Here is a 23,365-nt window from a genome sequence, read left to right on the forward strand (position 1 = left end):
AACATACTTTTTCAACCTACTTCCTTTCAAAGCTTTCCAGAGAGATGATTCAATTTTATTAGATATTAAGCACCCTTTGGCAGGATTTTGCTAACGGAAATGCAGACTGGGTAGGTGAAGAACCCACTCAGCAGACTCCTTGCCTACATTAGGAAGGGCACATGCCAAGCTAATTTCAGGATCAAAGTCTTACACTATAGCTCTTGCTGTTAGGAATTGTTTTGATGATATTCACTGCTCTGTTTTGTAAAAATGTTTAGTTCCAGTTCTAGTAAGATTAAATAACTATACTCCCTCCCTCATGTTTACACCTTTTATACACTTCAAAATGCTCAGCATGTCCCTCTTCCCAGGGAGTATAATGTTTAAACACTTCCCTACAACCCTTTCACCCCCTGCCTCTATTTTTGATGCTCTCTTTGATTTATTCAGACACAGAAGTTTTATGGAAGGAGAAAATGAAGGCATTTATGCGAAGTCCAATTTATCAAAACCTACTTGGGAATTATTTCAAAAGGTAGGAAATAAAAGTTTTCCCTATTCACATATTTACAAAAGGCAATCAAAATTCACTGTTTCCCTTAAAAAAATATTAACAAGAATAAAAACAGTGAAGAATTTTACTGTACCTCAGGGCAGGAAAAGTACGATAGACCTTAAAAAACTCTGGACTGGAGAACAGTAGCAAGATAAGGGAAGTTTACTTGAAACTGTTATGATAAAAACGTGTATGTAGCATGCTTGGGAAACTGGTATACGTGGTAGAAAAAAAGAATAAAAATTAATAGGCAGGAACCTCTAAAGGTTTCACTACTGTGAGCTTGGAGTGACACAACTCTTATGGGTGCTAGAGATATGAATATCATATGTGGATTTCCCTCATGAGTGACAACATTCATAAAGATACAGCATGTGCACCATCACATTTTATTTCATAACATTTATTTGGTTTTGTTTTTTTGATATTGGTCTTTTGTAGAAATCAGTTTCTATAGAAACAATTCTGTCATTGATGCAGCACCTGAAAAGCTGCAGAAGTAAAAAGTTAGTTCACATACTATTTTGAAATCTGAAGGGTAGTTTGGATAAAAAAAATAAAAAAACCCAACCTAAACAAACTATACTGAAATATCTGTTAGATCTATGGCTGCACCAATGATCTTTACCCAGTGGACAGTCACTGCTTCACTGTACTGTATCCAACTTATGAAGAAACCTTCTCCCTTCACCCTGCAGGCAGTCAGTTGCTGGGAGAGAACAGAATCTCAAAAATTTCCAACGCCAGTAGAATCTGGACCTCTTTGACACACAGCCAAAGGAAGGATTCCATCTGAGCATTCTGCCTTGTGCAAAAGAGGAGTTCGGTACTCAGTAAGATATCTGTCTTTGATCATAAGTCTCAAGAACCAGATCATCCCCATCTCATCTATCCCTGCTGTTTTTTCTGTCTGAATGGAAGTACTCCTGTTGGTCTTGAAAGGTATGAGGTGTCTCCTCTTGTCCTCTGGCTGAGATTTTCCAAGAAGTGCTGCTATGGAACTGTCATGACCACAGGAACCCTGTGGTGCTAGCCAGAAAGCTGGAGCTCCGCTCCGATCTTCCACTGAGGCAGCATGTGATTTTTAGCCTTAGTTTATTGTTCCTGCCACAGTCTGCTTCCTTCTGGAAAACAGAAGCTTTAAATGTGCTACAAAACTACAGTCACAAATACTATTTGTAAAATAAAACCAAAGAGGAACCTATAGTTTATGAAAACAAACCCCACTTTCCCAAACTATCACAAAGCCAGCATGCAAGATTTGGCTTCAAAGTGCACACAGTTATGTGAACACTGCTGAAGGCTCTGTACAGATGCACATATATAACGGCGTATGTGCATTACCTGGAAAAAACAATCAGCTGCATTCACTTTGCACAAGAAAGAACTGAGCAGGTGTTAATCACAGAATCACAGAACAACCAGGCTGGAAGAGACCTCCAGGATCATCGAGTCCAACCATTCCTATCAAACACTAAACCATGCCCCTTAGCACCTCGTCCACCCGTGCCTTAAACACCTCCAGGGAAGGTGACTCAACCACCTCCCTGGGCAGCCTCTGCCAGTGCCCAATGACCCTTTCCGTGAAAAATTTTTTCCTAATGTCCAGCCTAAACCTCCCCTGGCGGAGCTTGAGGCCATTTCCTCTTGTCCTGTCCCCTGTCACTTGGGAGAAGAGGCCAGCTCCCTCCTCTCCACAACCTCCCTTCAGGTAGTTGTAGAGAGCAATGAGGTCTCCCCTCAGCCTCCTCTTCTCCAGGCTAAACACCCCCAGCTCTCTCAGCCATTCCTCATAAGGCCTGCTCTCCAGCCCCCTCACCAGCTTTGTTGTTCTTCTCTGGACTCGCTCCAGAGCCTCAACATCCTTCTTGTGGTGAGGGGCCCAGAACTGAACACAGTATTCGAGGAGCGGTCTCACCAGTGCCGAGTACAGAGGGAGAATAACCTCCCTGGACCTGCTGGTCACGCCGTTTCTGATCCAAGCCAAGATGCCATTGGCCTTCTTGGCCACCTGGGCCACTGATGGCTCATGTTCAGTCGCTGTCAACCAACACCCCCAGGTCCCTCTCCTCCAGGCAGCTTTCTAGACAGACTTCTCCTAGTCTGTAGCACTGCACAGGGTTGTTGTGCCCCAAGTGCAGGACCCGGCATTTGGCCTTGTTAAACCTCATGCCATTGGACTCTGCCCAGCAGTCCAGCCTGTCCAGATCCCTCCGCAGAGCCTCCTGACCCTCCAGCAGATCGACACTTCCACCCAGCTTAGTGTCGTCCGCAAACTTGCTAAGGGTGCACTCGATGCCTTCATCCAGGTCATTGCTAAAGACACTGAACAGGGCTGGACCCAGCACTGAGCCCTGGGGAACCCCACTTGTCACTGGCCTCCAGGACCAATCTGATTAGTCTGTTAAGGACCCAATCTGATTTTAGTTACATTAATGCAAAACACTCCAGTATGGAGGAGATGTTAACTAATAGAAATATTTCACTGAGAGGAGAACCAGACCTTGACTGCTCATGGAAATAAATCTTTTTGCTTCCTATGACAGTTCTGAAATTTCATCTATAACTCCGAAAACAGAAATCTGAAAATTATTCTCTGTTAAATCCATAGAAGCACTGACCTTCAGTATCTGTAACATTCAAAGAAAAGACACTTCCACCTCTGATTGACAGATCCATTGCAAACACAGCCTCAGCAGCTCCAGAGTGAATGTTACGAAATGCAATCTGAGTGTCCAACACTTTTTCAAGTGTTTTTTTTCTCTGTCAAGAGAGTTGCATGATTTAAGATTCAGCCCTATAGATAACAAGTAATCAGGAAACCACTGTCACATATGAAGTGATCTTAAGCTTCAGAGTGACAACATAAAACAAAAGTCCCTATAATATTCAAATCAATCACAGAATCCATGACTCCAATTAAAATCTCAAGTTATCTTTTGTATGTACTACTTAGAGAATCCATAAGCAGTTTAGGTAAAAACTAACTCTGAAAAAGCTTAAAATAAATTTGAAGCTGCAAATCTGACAAACCTCAACACAATGACTGGCTGGCATAAGATTAACCTCTTAGGTTCATTCCAGAGAACCGTCCCATACAGAAACTGTACCTGCTATACTCGTATTAAACTGTCATCACTTCTCAGCTCCTGGTCCACTACTAGAAGCAACAGGCACATAGCTTCAGCTACAAAATCTGCTTTGACATCAGTTTTTTTCTGACTCCATACAAGCAGAGCTGGGACCAGCAGCTCCACTGCCAGGAACAAACAGAGCTTTCTATCATAAAAACCTCTCCCTGGAGAGACCTTCCTTGGATCTTTCCAGTCTGAGATGGCAGAACTGACTCCAACAAACTAAGGGCAACTTTTCCCATAACAAATGTTCTTTCTTTGACATACGAGCTCTCAAGCAGACAACATAGCCCTAACACAAATGAAGCTCAAATCATACAAATATCACAGCCCCTGCCCTACACCCCTCAGAGTAGTCTCCAAACCAACCCAAACCAGAAAAATACATCCAGGTTTCCTTACGGGATAAGGATTAAGAAAGAAGCATGCAATAACATTTACTTTAGTGAAAGGTACTCAAAACCACTGGGAGAATTGCTGTAAAACCTTTCCAGAAATGGAAAACATTGTTACAGCTTTAAGTGCCTTTGCCTCAAAACTCTTCAAGACCCTCTGTTATCTAAAATGTTAGATAATGCCTCAGTGCATTGCTAAGTTAAAACCTCTAGTTCAGGGCTGAAAAGCTCTTGAATACACAAGCAAGATCAAAGCAGGTAAGCTCAATAAACTCTGTACTCACTGTTTAGGGGCTTGAGGAACATCACCTCCACAGCATGTTGGAAGTAATTTTCTCTGGTGACATGCTATGTTTTGTCTTACTGAACATTTAAGCTCTAGATTTGGACAGCGCACATTTGGCACAGGCACATTTCTTAAGGGAACACCAGAGTGGTTACTTCAAGTGACAGTTTTCTAATTATTCTGTCAAGCATCAATCTGTGAAGTTCCCAGTTCCTCAGCACCCTGACTGACAGGGCAATCAGTGCTTTACTTAAAGTCTCTAGAGCTGTTCTGTCCCAAGAAATGCTTTTAAAAAAACCCCATCCAACCCCTCCTCCTCAGTATTGAAAGAAAGAGGAATATTCGACTTCGAAAACAACTCCCCACTTTTCTGCAAATACATTTCACCAAAGCAACAAAACTCCTGCATCAGTACACATAATGCAGCAGGGGAAAGAAGAACAGACCAAACCAGTATTTGCTTCTACATTACAGTAATTCATTTCAGGCTTTTTATTTTGGAGCAAATCTGCTGATAGAAGTACATTGAAACCAGAGGAGGAACTGAGATAATGCAATCAATTTCCACTAAGAAGTTTTTCTTCTCTTTTCTTGAGAGGGAAAAAAATCTCACCTTCACAGTACTTATAGCTCAATTCTGAGCTCCCCTTATTTCTGACGAGTTATCATCTTCCTCTGTTGAGAGTGGTACTGTGACTTCTCTTGGGGGTCTTACAGCACCACTGACTGTAAGAAGTGGGAAAATGAGGGACTTTGTGAGTGATAAACAACTAGCTCTGTACCAAGTTCAGGGAATTACACAAGCTATTTAGTAGTCATGACCACGATTTCCTAAATAACATGAAAGTACTTCATGCTCTTTATCTACTGTGTAATTAATTTCAACACCAAGGCTAAGATTTTGACCAATAAGTTGGCACTACAATTAGACAAGGTTTGATTTACATGCCAAGCTGCTGCACTTGAGAATTCAATAGTGGAGTTGTTATTCTTGGCTTGCTGGGACAATCTCATATTTCTATTATTCAGCTTCATACAAAGATAAGACTTCTCACCACACAGAACAGCAGCACTAATACCAGCATGCCACTAATACAAGTTTCTATTGTGATAAAACGTGTGTCCAAGCTGCTCTTTTGGTTTTAAAATGTAAGCTATGAATAATGCAAGTTTGGTGACTAGCTCTTGATCATAAGCACTACTGAGCGTCTATGGCAAAACACACTGACTGAACTCAGCAAGCCTAAGAAATGAAATATCGAGTGAGGTGTTAACAAAGGGTGGAAGAATACAGCACATTTGATCACTAATCACAGCAAACTGCAGAAAACCTCTCTCTAAATTTCATGCTTAATTTTATTTTTTTGAGGACATTAAATATGTAAATATATTCACACACACAAAACTCATTTTTTTCTTGGATCCAAGTCAAAACTCCTGGTACACAGACTACCTGTGATTTCTGAAATAAAGAAAGAAAGCCTGTTCTAATCAGAGCTCAAATTTAGTCATAGGCCAGCAACGGCTGCATTTTTCCTGCTGGGCAGCTTAACACTAGATGATTCTATGATATGTAAATCATCAACAATACCAGTGATTAGTTTTCCTTAATGGATGAGATTGCTTTTGGAGAAGATTATGCCAAGCAACACAGGACCAGAAAGCAGTTTCACTGAATTAAATAGGAGCACTGGAAGATGGAAGCATGGCACAGTGCAAGGAAGAATGTCAAGAGTCTGATGTGAAGAAGGGACCAACAACAGGTGTGAAGGCCTGAAACTTATCTCAACTAGCACTGTCCTCCAGGAACTACTCATCTGATCTAGGAACAAGCCAGTTCAGGCACCCAACCCTTCCCTGTTTTTACAGGTTTAGCCTTCTGCCGATGTAGCGCATTCAGCTTTTTCCCTGTGGTGTCGATGAGTGAAGATGCAAAGGAAGAGGAGGAGGGTGCAGCCACGCAGCATTATCTCTGATGTACCAAACAGCCACAGACCTGACTCCCTGACAGAACAGAATGACAGAGCTGACCACCGATACTACAAGTGCAGGAAGGAAGTTCATTGATAAAAGGCCTAAAAGCTGCAGTGGTCAGTAAGGGGAAACCTGTTCCACTGGCAGGGGGGAAAGTTGAACCCATCTGCCTTTTTATTGAAGTTCAACAGACTTTTAACATTATTAAGGGAGCTAAACAAATGTTGCTAAAATGTAGGCATCACCTTTGCCTAAGTTGCTTTTATTTTATCTCTTCAGTTCAACTACTTCCATAGTTTGTATGACTAAGTGGAAATAAAAATGTATTTGAGATGCTAATTAATACCCCCCCCCCCCCGAAAAACTGCATAGGGCCCCATGGAAGTTTTGCAAATCCTTCACAATTCAGAAAGCACATACTCAGTCAATGGTTAGAGCGGAAAACCTCCAGGGAGCAGCAGGAACCAAACAATTCTGATAAGGTTTCTGTGACTTTCCAGCAAATAGCAATTTGTTCTTTTATATTTCTTCAATGAGAAGTCAAGCATTGCACTCCCAAACCTTTAAATCAAATGATTTGCTGTGCATCAGGCATTTAACTTTCACCATCTACTATAAAACATTGACTCTGCACATTCATTCATTTCTATCCAATAATTGATTCTTCTTTTTTTGCCAGTTACAGGACTGTAATGGTATTTTGGGAGGTTGACTTAATCAAGATTTAGTTAAGAAAAAAGAGATCCTCAGCATTTTCAAGTTTTAATCTTATCTACACCAAATAAGCACGTACGTAATCTATTTTCTTAATGAGATGCTTTTACTCTTTTCCTCTATTATCCCTATTAATTCCAAATTTGCCATGCACGAGAGTCATCCATAGTTTACATGAAGGCTTCTGCTTTAATCATGAAGTTGGCATTGCTCTATCAAAGGACAGAGCTTTATGTTAGCTTTAGCTTAACATCCTTCTCGGCTGGAGCCTGTCTGTAAACACAGCCCCATCTGGCTGAGCTGACACAAGAGAGATTTCGCTCCCTTTTCTGGTAAAGTGAATACTGGCTTAAATGGACAGATGAAATGGTAACCACACTGGAATGCAGTTTTCATAGAATCATAGAATCAACAGGTTGGAAAAGACCCATCGGATCATCGAGTCCAACCATTCCTATCAAACACTAAACAAGGTCCCTCAGCACCTCGTCTACCCGTCCCTTAAACACCTCCAGGGAAGGTGACAGTGGTGGCAGGGCCACTGTGTTGCTTACACTGAGGCACTTCAGGCGTTCTTGGTTGCAGTAAGGCAGTGCTGCCCTCCGTAACGGTAGCTGCAGTTGCTAGTGAGCAGCAACAGAGCACACTCCTTTTCCCCTCACACTCGTGGTAAATGCACATCTGGTGCTCTGCAGCTCTTTTGGTTGCTTAGGCTTACCTTAAATAATCAGAAACGGGTTCTAAAGTTCAGCAACACTCAACACTGCATACAAAAAAAGGTGGTGCAAACGTGCACACAAATGGCATAAGAGCAGCAACCACATATACATATCTGGATACCCACAGACACCGCCATTAATGCTTCACTGTAGCAAAAAGAAGGTATAAAAATATGAAATAAAGTCTAGCTTGCCTTTTCCCCTTCTTAATTGATGATTAAAATGTGTATATAAGTAAAAAAGAATAGAAAAAGATATTTTTAAGCTGTAGCAGAACATTCAAGATGAAAATGGTGTCCTGTAAGCATTATTCTCTTCATTCAGAATATCTGATATAACACAGTACCTGCTCCACTCTGCCAACCGTAACAAATTATATAACAATTTGCTACAAGTAAGGCTACCTTATTCTTGATCAACTCTTCTAATGGCTTGAAAAAAATTCTTAAAAAATTTTGCGTTTCTTCTGCTAGAAAACAAAACCTCTGAATAATTTTTGGAAGTTCAGTAAAATCTACTTGGTCAGGGATTATCCAACTGTCTTCCCACACACAGGCACTTCTTTTACTTTATCTGGAATTTTCAAAGCCATTTGGCTCAAAATGTTTGAGCATTTTTTATTAAAAAGGAATTAATTAAAAACTGAGTTTTCAGCTTTTTTTTTTTTTTCAAGTCCATCCTGTTCCACTTAAGAAATGTGTGGTCTTCCATCAACCAAAAGAAAAATCATCAGTTTTCATTTAAAAGAATCTGAGATTTTCAATTAACTTCAGTTAAAGTGAAAGTTTCCATTACCATTCAGTTAACGCCACCGGAGGAAAAAAAAACCAAAACAAAAAACCAAAAAACCAAAACCCAAACCAACAAACCAAAAAACTTATGATTTCTATTTTGCTTTACAATAAGACATGGGAAAATGCTTGGAAATTGGGACCCACTTTTGTCTTGACAAGCAGAGCTATACAAGATCCAAGCTTTGCAACCTACGCCAAAAGACAGCAGTTGTCCACCTTGTGGCTTCCATAGCTCTTTGCTGCCTCCACCTGTATGGAATCTCTTCCCTGGGCATTTGGCACCAGAGGTAACTCCCCTGTAATTCCATGAGAAGTACTGGCACCACCATGAGATATATAACCTTTCTCAGTGAGTTTGTAAGTACACTTTACCCAATTAAAAAAAGAGAATATCTAATTTTGCTTATAGATCTGTAGGAATAAATCTATCCTTGACGGTAGAAGGTTGAATTATTCATTACAGTTTTCATTAGACTTTCTGTCCACATTTTAGAAAGGAATCCATATTGTCATTTTAATAATGAATACATTTCTTAAATAGAGGTATTTAAGATTACTTTCCCGTCCAGTGTTTTAGAAGGTACTCACATAGCTAATGAAGGCTGGATTCTGCTGAATAAAGAGAAGAGAGAAGTAACATCCTCAGAGTTGTTATGAAAGGAAGGGAAATACAGGGGAGTGAAGATTTCCTACTCTCCATTCACCAGAGTTAGACAGAATCTCCTGTGGTGTTTGGGAGTGCAAACCAAACATGGATTTTAGAGGATGGAGAGAGAAGTTTAGAAAACAAAACAACAAAAAGATCCACATGAAAACTACTTCCCTCCCCAAAGGTATGAGCTAGAAACCTAAGGAAAATGCAAAAAGTTAACAAAGCTCAGGGCTACACATCAAGCCAAAGTCACTGAAAGATCAAGTGAACAAGATGTGTTTACAGTACAAGATATAAACAACACACACTAATGTGTTTTCTCAGGGATAGTTGGAAACATAGAATCAAGGAACATCTTAAGCTGGAAGGCAACATCAAGTCTATGAAAACACCCACAAAATCCAATACATTTGCAGAAGGAGTTCCCAAGTTTTGCCCAGCTTTTGACTGATGTGGTTGTTTCTGTGGACTTTGCATCAGTCCTAAATTACCACTCTCCCCCACTCACAGTTGGTAACATGAATATTGGAGCCATCAGAATTGGTTGAACTTCTGTGCAACTGAGCCTGTTTGGAATATCCCTCCTATTCTTCTACCCTCTCCAGATGACGCACAAAAGAACTGGGGCCCTAGGAGATGAAATAAGTTGCATTTTCAGCAGATTGCTATCAAAAGTATGAGAACTATAAGAGAGAAGGTCTCCAGTTTTCACATTACTCTAAAGAAAATACCTCATTTTAAAGACTGCCTAGTAAGGCAAATATTGAAGGATACAACATGGATTATGTAACTTGAGAAACAGGACCAATTCTCAACTCCCTATAAGAGGACAGAGTTTCTGTTAGGTGATAAAACTAAACCTCTAGCAACAAGAGTAAGAACTACTCATTTGTAGCAGACGTGGACTTGATTTACCAAGTACTTAAGCACATGACAAGCTTTAAAAGTGAATAGGCTCATTTATTTCAGCTTTACCCAGCCACTCAGAATAATAGATAATAAAATATTAAACTTGAAACAGGTTTGAATATCTTGTTGAATTGGAGTATGAATAATGAAGTTGTGAAATAATTCAGTCCCACCTGAAACAAAACAGAGATTGAAGGGAAAGAAATAGTTACTCCCTTTTTCCTTAATCCATATTTCAAATAATTTTTATCTCTTCCAAAGCGTTTTCATCAGTCTGTGCTCCACTATGCAAATGAATGGATGAACCCAGGCCACGGAATATTTTCTTATTCAAATATAAATTAAACATATTCTTCTGACTTGGAAGATAAGAGTGTATCCTGCTCCAAAATCAAAGTTTATGTACTATAGAAAAATACATTTCCCATATCAACCCTAAAAAATGAAGGGGGGGGAGGCATATGCAGTGGAATACAGAAAATATCACATGACACACCGCACCTCAAAATCCTATTTTCATAGAAAGACATGGCTCTTCTAACACATGTTTTTCTTAAAAAGATGCCAAGGAATAAAAAAAGCTACATATTTCCCAGACCTGCATGTTATTCTTGATCATATTGCTGTGCCAGTCATTTCAGATAGCACATGGGATTAATAATAATAGGTTAAAACTATATCACCTATCATGATTTATTTCGTATATTAGGATGCAAATCAGATGCACAAGTGTTGCAGCAGAGATGCATGCAACACCTGTATTTATTCATGCAGATCTCCCCCCTTCCCCAGTGACCAAATCACTGAACCTGACACTGCAGCATTAGGTCACCTTTTCAGCTTAGAGACAAAAAGCTCATTTAATAAAACCTGCTTCATATCCCTCATGCCCTTTTTTTAAACAAAAAACCTATAGACGTCTCTTTAAAATAAAAATCTTAGCAACATCAAGTTCTTTAGTCTTCTGCCTTTAAAAAATAATTTTACAATGGGAAAATGCTCATTAAATTTTTTTTTCCTGTTTCATCAAGTTTCTCCCCAAATGGAGTCTTGTTCTTTAACTAATTTATGCTCTATCTACCTGTGCTCCATCCATCAAGGGTGCTTCTGAAATTATCAGTAACACCAGTTGATATTCATTCCACTGTCAGAGGAAGAGCCTGTCTTATCCAGTACAAATGGCTAAAAGCATCTACTTGAAGTATACAGTTCATCATCTAGGCCTGTTTCTATCAGGAACAGATGGAGGTAAGGTGATTAAATTTCTTCATTTTGATGGAAAGAACAAACACTTTCCTAGACAGCCAAAACACCTCAAACCACTTAAAAATAATGAGTATTAAAATGTGATTTTCTCTGCTGAAGAGTTTAAATAAGGACACGTACAACTTTTTCTTTTTTAATATACTATTTCCTACTGATATAATCAAATGATTTGTCTTTCATTCTCCTATAAGTATACTAGATAGATGATCTATAAATAGATTCATAATAAATTAGTCATCTCACCAAGATGAATTACCAAACTGAGATTCCTAAAATACCTTCCCTTTTCATCCCCACTAATTGTGAAATGAGTCCTATAAATTCTAAAATTTTCATCAATTTGTAAAGTACAGGAAAGGATTAAGCACTTCCCTGATGCATTATGCACGGTGTTTTCTTTTACCAGGTCATACTAGCACGCACACACACATGACTGCATGTTGTATTGCACACACTGGATAGGACATCAGGGGTTTGGCTGGTAGAGGTGATGCTGGCAACAGTCTCAAGACAGAGATTTACTGCCTGTCATCCTTTACTTCAGATCCTGGGCTGGAGCGAGAGGGGTAATACTACACAGTGGTATTATAGACACGTATCATCCCGTAAGCATCACCATGTACTTCTCTGAAACACGTCCCACCACAGGCTCAGCCACCCCAGAATCCAGATTTTCTAATCTGGATTAGCCCTTAGAACAAAGAATCAAATAAAAAGTCCTTTATCCCTCTGATCTGTAGTCAAATGTTATCTCCAACCAAGCAGGAAAACCCAACGAGTCTTGGCTGCATAGCAGCTATCATAGGATGGTAAGCTAGACTGTCTATGAAGAAAGGGAAAGGCTGTTCCTCTGTCCCTAGTTTACAAGGGACACTCCCACAAAGAGTGTAACTGCCACACAAAAATCCCACATACCATCCAAACCTAGCTGATCAATATTTGTTTATGTTCTACAATTTTTTTTCAGCACTTAACTTCTATGGAAACATTTGTGATTTTTCCGTATTCTGCCACAAAGGAGGCACTTACAAAATCTCTGCAAGTTTTCCTCTTGCTTAGTAAGTTTATTTTCATATCCAGTTTTTAAGATTCATTATAGCTGACTTTAAAATGCCAAAAGGCATTCAACTTGTCAGTGCCTATAAATAACAGCAGATTCAAGTTAAAGTATATTTACATATCAATTACTTAGGACTCAATACTACACATGCTCTTGAAAAATACATTACTCTTGATTATAAATCAAGACAATTCAATTATGCATTTTAAATGCATAATTGTCCTCACATTTTCATAAATATTGGCAATACGCTATCAATCTCTAAAAATACTTCAGTGAAATGAAAGAATGCCTTTTCAATACTTTAAGTGGTCTGAAAGATGACTAGTCATTTCACATTAATTCCTGCAAAACTACAAAGACACTTTAGAAGAAAGTTAAAGCTCTATCATTTTCTATCTGTATTTTCTCATCAATGCAGCACTAATAAAAAATGTGGGGAAACTTAAAACTACTCCTATAAACTGAAGTCCTACAGTAGCTACAGAGGAAATATAAGCTGCTCCAATACTCTTGGTTAAAGGCAAAGTATTGGCATAGATTTCTGAGACTGAAAATACAATACATCTTTGTCAACTTTTCCAGCTTTACAAGATGTTTATGTGCTCTAACAGGTCTTTTTACCCCTACAAACTGCCAACCTACAACCCCTACAAACTGTTTGATGGTAATCAAACTTCAACCAATTTTGGAAGCCAAGGCATTGTTGCATCTAAAACTACTGATTACAGCTTTAAGTGTAGGGCTGTTCTCTGAAAAAGGAAAACTCCAGTCCATTCACTGGCCACAAAGCCACAAAGCAGGATCGACTCTTCCTGAAACACCTTGGATAATTTTTTTTTTTTTTTACTTAGTTCTTAAAAACTTGGGGTGCTGGATAGGCTATAAGTTCCTAAAATGAACTGCTGCAGGACTCAACTATCTTTTCTGCTGGCCGGTTTCCACACCACCTAACCTAAATTCCTTTGCTGCATTTAAACATTACACTTTTTGTGTCTTGTTCCTTTTGCAATTCGAGTCTTCTGTGTATTTTAAGCAAGAGAAAAGGATGGCCTCTCCGCACCCACAAGGTGAAAGGGGCTCTCTACACACCAGTAGGAGAAAACATTATGAAGATATAGCAAGACCCAGCTTCCAAAAACTATGTGGCACACTTCAATGATTGATTCGACATCATCTTACATAAATGCCAAAATTGTAACAGAAAAACAACATGCTTATTATGACTTTTTTGTTCAAAATTTAATATTTTACTTCTACAAAAACAATGAATACAAAACTGCCATTAGGAAATGGGCTGTAGAATAAACAGTAAAGGAAAAGTGGCAAGTATTATCACTTCCACAACACTTAATTTCTTTAATGGACTATCTACTTTAAATCAGTGTTGAGAACAGCCATCTATGGTAGATGAATATTATAACCCACAGCTCACATGGAAGGGGAAAAATGAGAGTAGTCAAAGCCTGAACTTTCAAAGGCATCCGCTAAATTCAAGTGTGACCATTTGCAGACCCCTAGCTGCAGCCATGCAGAGGTGTGAACACTGGCCTCGCAGTTAGCACTTGTGGAACAGTATTCTATAACACAAATACTTCTTCACTACAATAACTCTTCAGCTACAGCTTTTAGAGTACTCAAAACAGAATACGATGCTTCACCCTCTTGTGTGAACCAGAGAAAAACAAAAAGCGTGAAGACTTTTCATGCTGTGTAAAGAAGAGCTGGGTAATGAAGTGTGTAAAGGGTGCATGATATTTGAACGAGAAAGCAAAAAGATTTCTAACGACTATATAAGAACAGAGTTGCTCTGCATTATCTGAAATGACATGCAATCTGACAATTCAAACAAATCCAGTGCAAACACTCTATTATGCATCCATAACTGCACACTTTTTACACTTCATTTTTTACTTCAGCACCATACACACACTGACATAGTCTGCATGTGTGATAGAGGTTATCTTAACCTGCTGATTTATGGTTTTGCCTTATTTGTAACACTGAGAAATCCACGACTGACAGTTAGTAAGGTAAATGCAGAAAATGGATGACAAATTGTTCACAATCAGCCTGTGCTCTAACTAGGATGAGGCTCACTGTCATAGCAAGAGTGGCTGATCTAATTTATATATTTTTAAAGCCTCTACATGTTATTTTTCACATATGACTTTTAAAGCTCAATAGTCCTCCTCCCACTCTCCAACGCTCCCCCTCCCACTCTATGCAAGACTTCCAGGACTCGCAGCAATAATAACCACTCTCATCAGTGGGCAAAGGCAGCCCTAGAAGGAAATCAAACGAGCTGGTTCTTTGTTTCCTAATGTTGCCTTTGATGTTCAAGCTGAAAGTCTTCCTCTTAGTCAAGACAGACTTGATAGCCTTGACTGACTGGCATGACTAATAGCACAACAGGCACTCTGCAGATCACATTAAACAGCTCTTCAAACTGCCTGCACTCACTACTTGGCTGCTGACATTATTTTTATTTGATGTGATTATAATGTCTCGGTGCTCAATCCTGGATCAGGAATGCCATGTGACAACACTCCCCTCTTCTTCCACTCTTTTCTTCTGGGCTGTTTGAAATGATGCCTCAGCAGGCAGGATGAAGGAAATAATTGGCTGGGAACAGAACAGACACCTGGCAACTCCCAAACAGTTTCTCTACCCAAAACCCTTGTAACCCAACAGTCAAACACCAGGTACAGAAGCATTGAATAAGAGATTTTTTTTCACTACTTAAGACAAACCCCTCAGCTACATAGACAAGCCTGGTTAGGAACCATACTCAAAGGTGCCTTTTCCCCCTAAAGCTGGGAGCAGGTGCTTCTTAAAGTTGCGGAGGGAGAGCAAACACTCCAGTAACAATCGAATACAGCTACCACACTCCAAACTACCTGAATGTTTGCAGACTTCCTGAATTGTCTTAACTGAACTAGCTCACCCAATTCTGAATTAATTCACCCAATATAAGGACCAAAAAAATTATATGAGGCAACCTTATTTTTATTTCTGGAATCTCAGAAAAGAATATCCCAAATCTTTCCTTTTAGTACAATGTTATCCCTTTTGTTGCCACATAATGTTAAGAAAACTAGTACTAAAATTCCCTCAAGCCAAAAGGGTAAACTGGTGATAAAAATGTCTTATATAATAAGGATCGATAAACTGTATTCCTTTCACACCAAGCACAGCCGGAAAATAAGCAAATTGCAAAATTATGATTTAATGATAACCTCTTTCAGAATTCTGCTCACTCTCTCAGATGCCTGGGAAATAAAAGCCCCGAGACCTCTCCTTCACATGCAATTTAATGGCAGGACACATCAATGCCATTACTGTTCCAGTCACCGAGGTGGACAGAGAGATGCATCTGACATATGCAAAGAAGCAAAGTGACAGGAACAAGAATGCCTTTTCCATATTAATAAAACAATAATTTGAATTTGGACTAAAGAATAACTAAAGGATAAAAAACTCAAGCTACATTTTGTGTGTGTGTTTTATTTTAATTATTCCTTGGATATGAGTTAACAGATGCCAATATGCACTATTTTTTCAGAGAGATGTTTGTCGATCTGTCAACAGTATTTTGCTTAAATGACAAGCAAACACTTGCTAACATCAATTGATTTCATAAGTCTTTAGCTGTATCACCGATGACAGGCTTCAAAAAAGCCTATGAAAGGAGCTCTAGGGGGAAAAGGAGAACAAGAACAACAAACAGTTTTGGACTTTAACTGCCTATATTTCAGTGATATTTTCTAACAGGAGTCAACAGTTAAGTTCAGGACTAGAGCCAGTGAACGGTAAAACACACCTACATACAGCTGACTTTGTTTTACTCATATTTCTGTATTTTAGCCCCTGCTAGGGGCACAGAACCAAGGAAAGGGATGATGTGTGGTCAAATGCCTGAGGAAAGACCAGGTAGTTCTATGTCTTTGTCACATCCCTAGTACCTGTACCATTTACGTCAGCATTAATAGGCAACTCTCCCATACCAGTAACTTATACAATATTATTTTTATTTTATTAAGCCAGCATGAGACAAAAAGGCAGAGGATGTGACTTGCTTCAGCTTATAGGTAAGCTGCTTTTGGCCTTTGCCTAAGCATATTCACTAAATACATTTCACCAAGAATCTACTCATTATGGGCTTTCATAAGGCCCTCTAAGGTCTTCAAAACCCCAATTCAGCCAGCCTGACCTCTGAAATTTGGTACCGAGTCTCTCTGAAATGTGCATTAAAAAAACAGAGAAATATCTGCAGGGATTCAGGAATGTGATATATGCAGGATGACTCCATGCGAAAGCAAAGGGCTGAGACGGCAACGAAGCCTCAGTGCCATGGACAGCAGATTTATTAACAAGACTACTTTTTCTGAGCTTTAGCTTCTCCAAAACTTTGATGAAGCCTAAAACCAATCATCACATGGCAAACATAACAGTCCAGGTCTTCAGCACAAACAAAACCAAGCACCTGTTGAGCTTGGTAAGGATGTGAGAGTACTCAAGGATGAGGAGGACTTCAGTGAGGCTGGCTGAAACAATTCATTCATGCCGGGGAGAACTAGGCATCACTCAGAACCTCTGAAATACAGAAATAAACAATTTCTTCTACTTGACTGTGGGACAAAGAGAAGCAATGAAGCTCCCATGGTGTCTCCCAGCAGTGTGAACCTCCAGAATTGAGTCATCTTCCTTTTTTCTGTTACTACCTGAAAAGAAGGATGATGGTTCATCTTCTGCCAAAGCAGATATATAGCACAAACTTATAAAAAAAAGACAGGCAGGAAGGAAGAAAAGAGAAAAAAAGGTTTGTGAATTTAGCTAGCGAAAAGAAAGTAATTCAAAACCATTGGAATGACTTGTCTGACCTAGGAAGTACCAGATATGGCAGACTGCAAACAAGACCAGCCGAGTATAAAAGGGTCACTGACTCCAGAGACAGTATTTCTATCTATGGGCCAGTGGGTAACCTTTTGCAACAAAAAAACCCCTCCTTTAAAAAAAAAAAAATCACAGACACTGACAACAGGCAGATAAAACCAGGAGCAAATCAGCTACCTTGCACTTTGTCCCATTGTCTCAATTTGCATAGCTACACTTGCCCTGGTGAGAGTAGCTAGTGTTAAGCAGTAATATATAAGCAGAATATATAACAGAAGAAGAACATATTTACAAGTCAAATGGGCACGCAGATGCTATATAGCCGAGTTACTGAAATCCCTTTCTGTTTCAAAATTGTTTAAACTCACTAAGTTTCATCAGCAAAATTAATACCTGCTGTTTGTGCTGTACCAGACAGAAGAACTTATTTAGCATAGTGATAATCATCAGCTAAGTTGTGTATCTAAGACTTTACTGCACCTGCTCCTCCATCGCTAATATAAGTTTCAGAACTAAATTACATCTGAGCTAAACCTTGATCATCACACTAAGCACGCGCTGCAGAACAACTCAAACACGCACAAACAAACCTTCATATAATGTCCTGAGAATAGCTAAAACTCACACAAATGAAGACAAGCAGAACAGTGTCTGCTAGCATCAGACAAGGAAGAAAACTCTCAGGCATGAATCTCAAAGCCCATCCTGCCTCCCTTCTGCCCCAGGCAAGATATTTTACTTCTCCTCTTCTCCGGGTCTCTGTTCTTTCAGGTATGTTAATGGCTTGAAGCTTATGAGACCAGTAGAAGGAGACAACAGATTCTCTTCCTGTGGTGTTGAGAACACAAACCTAGACCTCTACAAATAAAAGGTCAGCACGACCCAGGTCTATGGTAACACAAAAAGATCATGGAATAATGTTTCAAATACTGCAGATGACTGTCTCCAGTAGAGGTGAGCTGTCAGGGTACTACTTAGGGTACTATTACACGCCTTAAAAACATGCAGGAAGAGTTAAATCTGCAAAGACCTCACAACATGGAGTTAATTTGTGCTTATTTTGTACTGTTGATTTTCCTCTTGATTTTCCCTTTAAATTTTAGTGCAAACAATATCCTCCTTTGTCTGAAAAGTTGTAGTATCTTGTCACTTAGTGCTGCACAGGGTACAGAATTACAGCAATGCAGTTTTCTGAGGAAAGCGGGTTTAAAGGAACTATTATTACAGAACGAACACGAGGAAAGGGAACGGAGGCACAAAGAAAAGAGATAAAGGAGATAAAGCTAGACCAACAAAAAGAAGCAAAATGTTGAAACTGGGATTTCAGCAGAGATGCATAAGTGTAGGAGATAGAAAAAAGGATTAAAGCCCTTCAACAGATTTTCTTTAATGAAAAAAAAAATCAAAAATCTACAGCAACTTAAGTTTTGGCTACACACAAAAGCGTAATTCCATAGTGGCAGGGATGGTCAGCTGGCACCGCTCCAATGCCTATGCCTGATCAGTATTGTCTCAGTAGATATTCTGCTTCTCTGCAAAGAGGACCGATGACCTCAGCATGCTAACATGCAACTCTATAAGTAACTTCTACTCAACATATACAGACTAATGTCTTCTCCTGTTGTTCAAAAAGAAAAGAGCAACTGCACCTCCATCTCCATCTGCAACAGGAAGTGTTAGAGCGTACCAGGCTCAGATTCCAGCCTGTGCACATTAATTAAACAAAACTATCATGCAGAGAAAAATCAGATATTTTAGAAAACTCAAGCTTAAAAGAGCCCAAGCCAGCCTTTAGAATTAGCTACTTTCTGAATTTCTATTTACCTTCTCATTCTACTGCACTTTACACCGTTAGGAATAATATTTAAAGTATGTAAGCCTCCCCACAAATGGGGAGTCAGATGTTCAAACTTCAGCACAGCAATGCCCAGCATTAACTCATCTGCCTTGAGAAAGCACCCACTGAAGGATGACCAGCAAACCTGAGTGCATCAAGAACTGAAGTCAGTCCACTGGTTCACAGCGAAACCATTTTCCTCCCAGATCACTCCTTTGGTAACTCATCCTCTGTGTTCACATCATTACCTGTACTTTTCTGCACACCATTCAAAGTCCTTTAACACAGCTGTGTTGCTGCACAGGGAATCTTCTGGTCCAAACCCAACTTTTTACCTTTGGATCAGCAGTTAGCAGCTTGAATGCTTGATATACTTGTGCTTCCTTCACACCTCCACCGAGATCCAGGAAGTTGGCTGGTTTTCCACCGTTCAACGATATTATATCACATGTTGCCATTGCAAGTCCAGCTCCATTGACTGTAATTGTAAATATCAAGTGCTTATAATTCATATGAAAGTATATAAGGTTTGTGAAAAGGCTTAAAATATATCAGTACAACCACATAATATGGCTCAAAATGTAACCTAAATATCTATTTCTAAATAGGTCAATAGGTCAATAACTATTCAGGAATATCCAATCCAACAAATACTTCAAAATCTGATGCATACACACCAACATTTAGGTTTCTTTACCACATAGATGCGTACCTTCCCTTAAGCACACATGACCGGTGGAATGGTAACTGTGGAAAACTTCTGTTTTTTTTTTTAAAAAAAGGCACACAAAAACTTCTGGGAAAAGCGACTGCATGATAAGACATGAAGGACAAATTGACTCCTTCAGCTCCCCTCCCACCATTCTCAGCTGCAGATGATGCTTTGTATTTTAATAAAATCAACAAATAAATTTTAGGAACAAGCATCAGATTCTCCTGAAATTACCTTTGATTTTGTGCTTGCACCAGTCTAGAAACATTCCCATGGGCACCTCATCTAAGCTAGGTAAAGCAGCTGAGAATTATTTATGCCCACTAAGTTGCTCCTGCTGGACAAATTAAGGCTTCTGCATCATCTGTAATTCAACTGCAATATCTAATACTAAAAAAAAAAAATACTGTAGATTTGCCAATTATTGTTTGGGGGGCTGGCATTTTATTCTGTTTTAAATTGAAATGAAAGCCTCACTGTCACTCACTGAATCAACTGCAACACATTATCAGCATTTCCTAGATCTGTGGCTAGAGTATAAACATCTAAGGAATGTAAATGATAGACATTTTATCATCAAGCTGAGATAAAATACCTATTTCAATTAAATTCATAATAAAATATACTGGCTAAAAGAATTTGTACAAAGTGAAAATTATTTAAACCATAGCTGACTGTTGTACTTATCTCTTCTAAACACAAGAGTAATTTCTGTTCTACTGAAAAACTCCAGGCAAATAAAAAATGTTATTCTTTTAACATCCAAGCAGCTTCTTTAGCAGCTTTCCATAAAGGGAAGTGGTGTCCAATACTCCATTGAAAGTGGGAATATCATGTTTTTACATACATACTTTTGCAGTGTCTTTCAAGTAACACAGTCTCATTTTTGAAACTTAATGATGGTAATTTTACGACATCTCTTGTTTCATTCTAATTACTGGAAAGAACAATTGCATTGGCTTCAAAATTCAGAAGGTACAAACCCCCTGGACTCTCCCTTGCTCCATCTCCCTGACACCACACGTGCCCTCCCCACACTGCAGCCTTCAGCACAGTTCAACGCAATTTTAGTTTCATTCCTGCAAGAACCTGTGGAAGGATAAACCTCAAAAAAATAGACTGAAATACTGTCCAGGGTGGATTGAATGTCAGAATGTAAACAAAGTCTATACACTGAACAAGTATGAATTTGTCTTCAAATGTCTTTTGGATTTATTTGTTCTTACCAAAGCAAGCAATATTTCCATCCAGTCCTATATATTTTAAGTCATATTTGGCAGCTTCATTCTCAATAGGCTCATTTTCAGACTTGTCATCCATGGCAAATATTTCTTTTTGCCTAAATTCTGCATTGTCATCAAAGTTTATCTTGGCATCAAAACAAACAACTAGAGAAAAAAATAGAAAACAATGTAAAGGCATTTAGAGACTACAGAGAGGCAGAGCTCCTGAAATATTACACCAACTCCTTCAGCAGGGAGCGGGGGAATGCTGCTCAGGGACTGATGCTGCTTCCAGCAGATCAGCTGAAGTTCTAGCACCACGCTCAGTAGAGAAGGGCACTGTCTCCTCAAATCCCATATCAAGAAAAAGTACATCAAGTGTCTCCACACTACGCAGTCACATGCCTTTGGCAAGGGACGATCCTCTATGGTTGCTTTAAATGAAGTTTAAGCTAAGCGATGGAGGCAATTTTCATGATGTGGACAGGTCTGCAGTAATATCAGGGTTTTGAAAGTATAACAGACATAATAGGAAAACAGGTCAGCACTATTTATAGGTATGCACTTATTTACAGTTAAGCAATACAAAAATTTTTCCTTAGTCATATTTTTAATTTATGTTATCAGCTATACATATATCATTTCCCTAAAGATCTAAATTAAAAAAAACCTTTAAGTCAATCTAAGTTAAAAAATATCAAAATGTGACTTTAAATAAAGAAAATCTAAAAAGTGAATACAAAACTTTTCAATGTCAACATCTGTAATGTTTGTAAAAACGAATTAAAGACCAGTTAAGTCTGACTATATTAACCAACAGATACCAAAGAGTAACTAGTAGACATAATATTCACATAAAATCAAACAGTAGTAGAAATACATGTAGAGTGAACTCATTACTTGCTTATTTACTGACTTATTGCCATGGGTTTGCATAGGCAAACAACTCATTAGATTAAAAAGTTCCAAGTAAATGTAAGACTATATACTTATCATTTCCCTATTTAACTCATTTGATTTGTACTATATCCATATTATAATTACTGACCGAATTATAACTGATTTCTCAATGCAAACCAGTTAGATTTAAGTGCCTTTAAATGCTGCGTCCAGAAAAATAGAATAGTTTTTCATATTTGCTCTGTTTTGACTCATATTACCATTGAAACACATACAAGGTACATATGCGCATAAGCACTGTACACATCTCTGCAACTACAGGTCAATTACAATTAAAAAGACAACTCTTAGTCTCTGGTGTAGACAGTCATCAATAAAAACAACTAATCACAAGATGTCTTTTGGTGGATAAATACCTCTTATTTAATATACTATTGTTTAACTTAGGAGAAAATACCTAAGTAAACAGCGAACAAAACATTTACACAACAAAGAGTCTCAACTGTATGTCTTGATGTACACTGAGTTTTCTTGGTTTGATTTGCTGATGTTGTTGGGGGGTTTGCGGTTTTTTAAAAATACATTTTTTAATCAATACCAGTTTAAATTAAAACAGGATCAAATTTAGTTTCAGTGACTGCAGTTTCAGAAAATTATTCATGAGGCTTTGTGCATAATCAATCTCCCTTAGAAGAGTCCAGATCTTACCTGGTCAGCCTTCATGTAGGAATCTGCTAAAAGGAGACTGTCTGAAGTTTGTAACAATCTATTTCAGTACTAGAGCTGCTTTAATTTTTTTTTTTAACAATGGATTAAGACTTGTGCCATTTTTCTTCTTCAAGCTTTCAGTTCCTTATAATTGCTAAAACAACTCAAAGGTAGAGTAAAACTGCAGTTTCAGAGCTCTGTTTACCTTAAACATGAATATCTGCTGTGTCACATTAATAGAATCTCATTTCTACAGAACATTCATCTTTATCAAAGGCCATGTTGTACAAAGTAGCAGGAAAAACACCTATTAATATTTATCAAACCATTTTCACCATCAAAAGCACATTGTTACACGCATGATGGATTATACAAATGAATTTTTCTTCTAAACAAATATCAAAGAAAGCTCCAACACTTATATTCACAGAGTAGTTCCGTTGGTTTTGTTAGGAGTATGGGCTTTTTGTCATCTGCCAATTCAACAGCTTACAGTGAGAGCAAACAAAACAAAAATCCCAAAGAAATTGGCAGTTACTGGCTTCTGACCCAGTAGAGTTAAAGAATTTACTACAAAATTAAACAAAAGGAAAAACATCCAACAATGTATTTTCTAATGGAATTTCATAATAAGTAAAAGAAATAAAT

At 38.6% G+C, this 23,365-nt stretch overlaps 1 protein-coding gene across 3 annotated transcripts in view; it reads right to left on the reverse strand.

Moving 5' to 3' along the window:
• The window catches only part of SUCLG2 (succinate-CoA ligase GDP-forming subunit beta), a 220,790-nt gene that overhangs the window by 35,782 nt on the left and 161,643 nt on the right, over positions 1-23,365 (reverse strand). For all 3 annotated transcript variants that reach the window (XM_069866285.1, XM_069866283.1, XM_069866284.1), the window contains 2 exons: positions 21,113-21,274; positions 19,510-19,652 (listed from right to left, as the gene is read on the reverse strand). In XM_069866285.1, coding sequence (XP_069722386.1) covers positions 19,510-19,652; positions 21,113-21,274 — 305 coding nt within the window. The remainder of the gene's footprint in view (positions 1-19,509; positions 19,653-21,112; positions 21,275-23,365) is intronic.

This window comes from Phaenicophaeus curvirostris, chromosome 11 (genome assembly GCF_032191515.1).
Source record: "Phaenicophaeus curvirostris isolate KB17595 chromosome 11, BPBGC_Pcur_1.0, whole genome shotgun sequence".
NCBI lineage: Eukaryota > Metazoa > Chordata > Aves > Cuculiformes > Cuculidae > Phaenicophaeus > Phaenicophaeus curvirostris.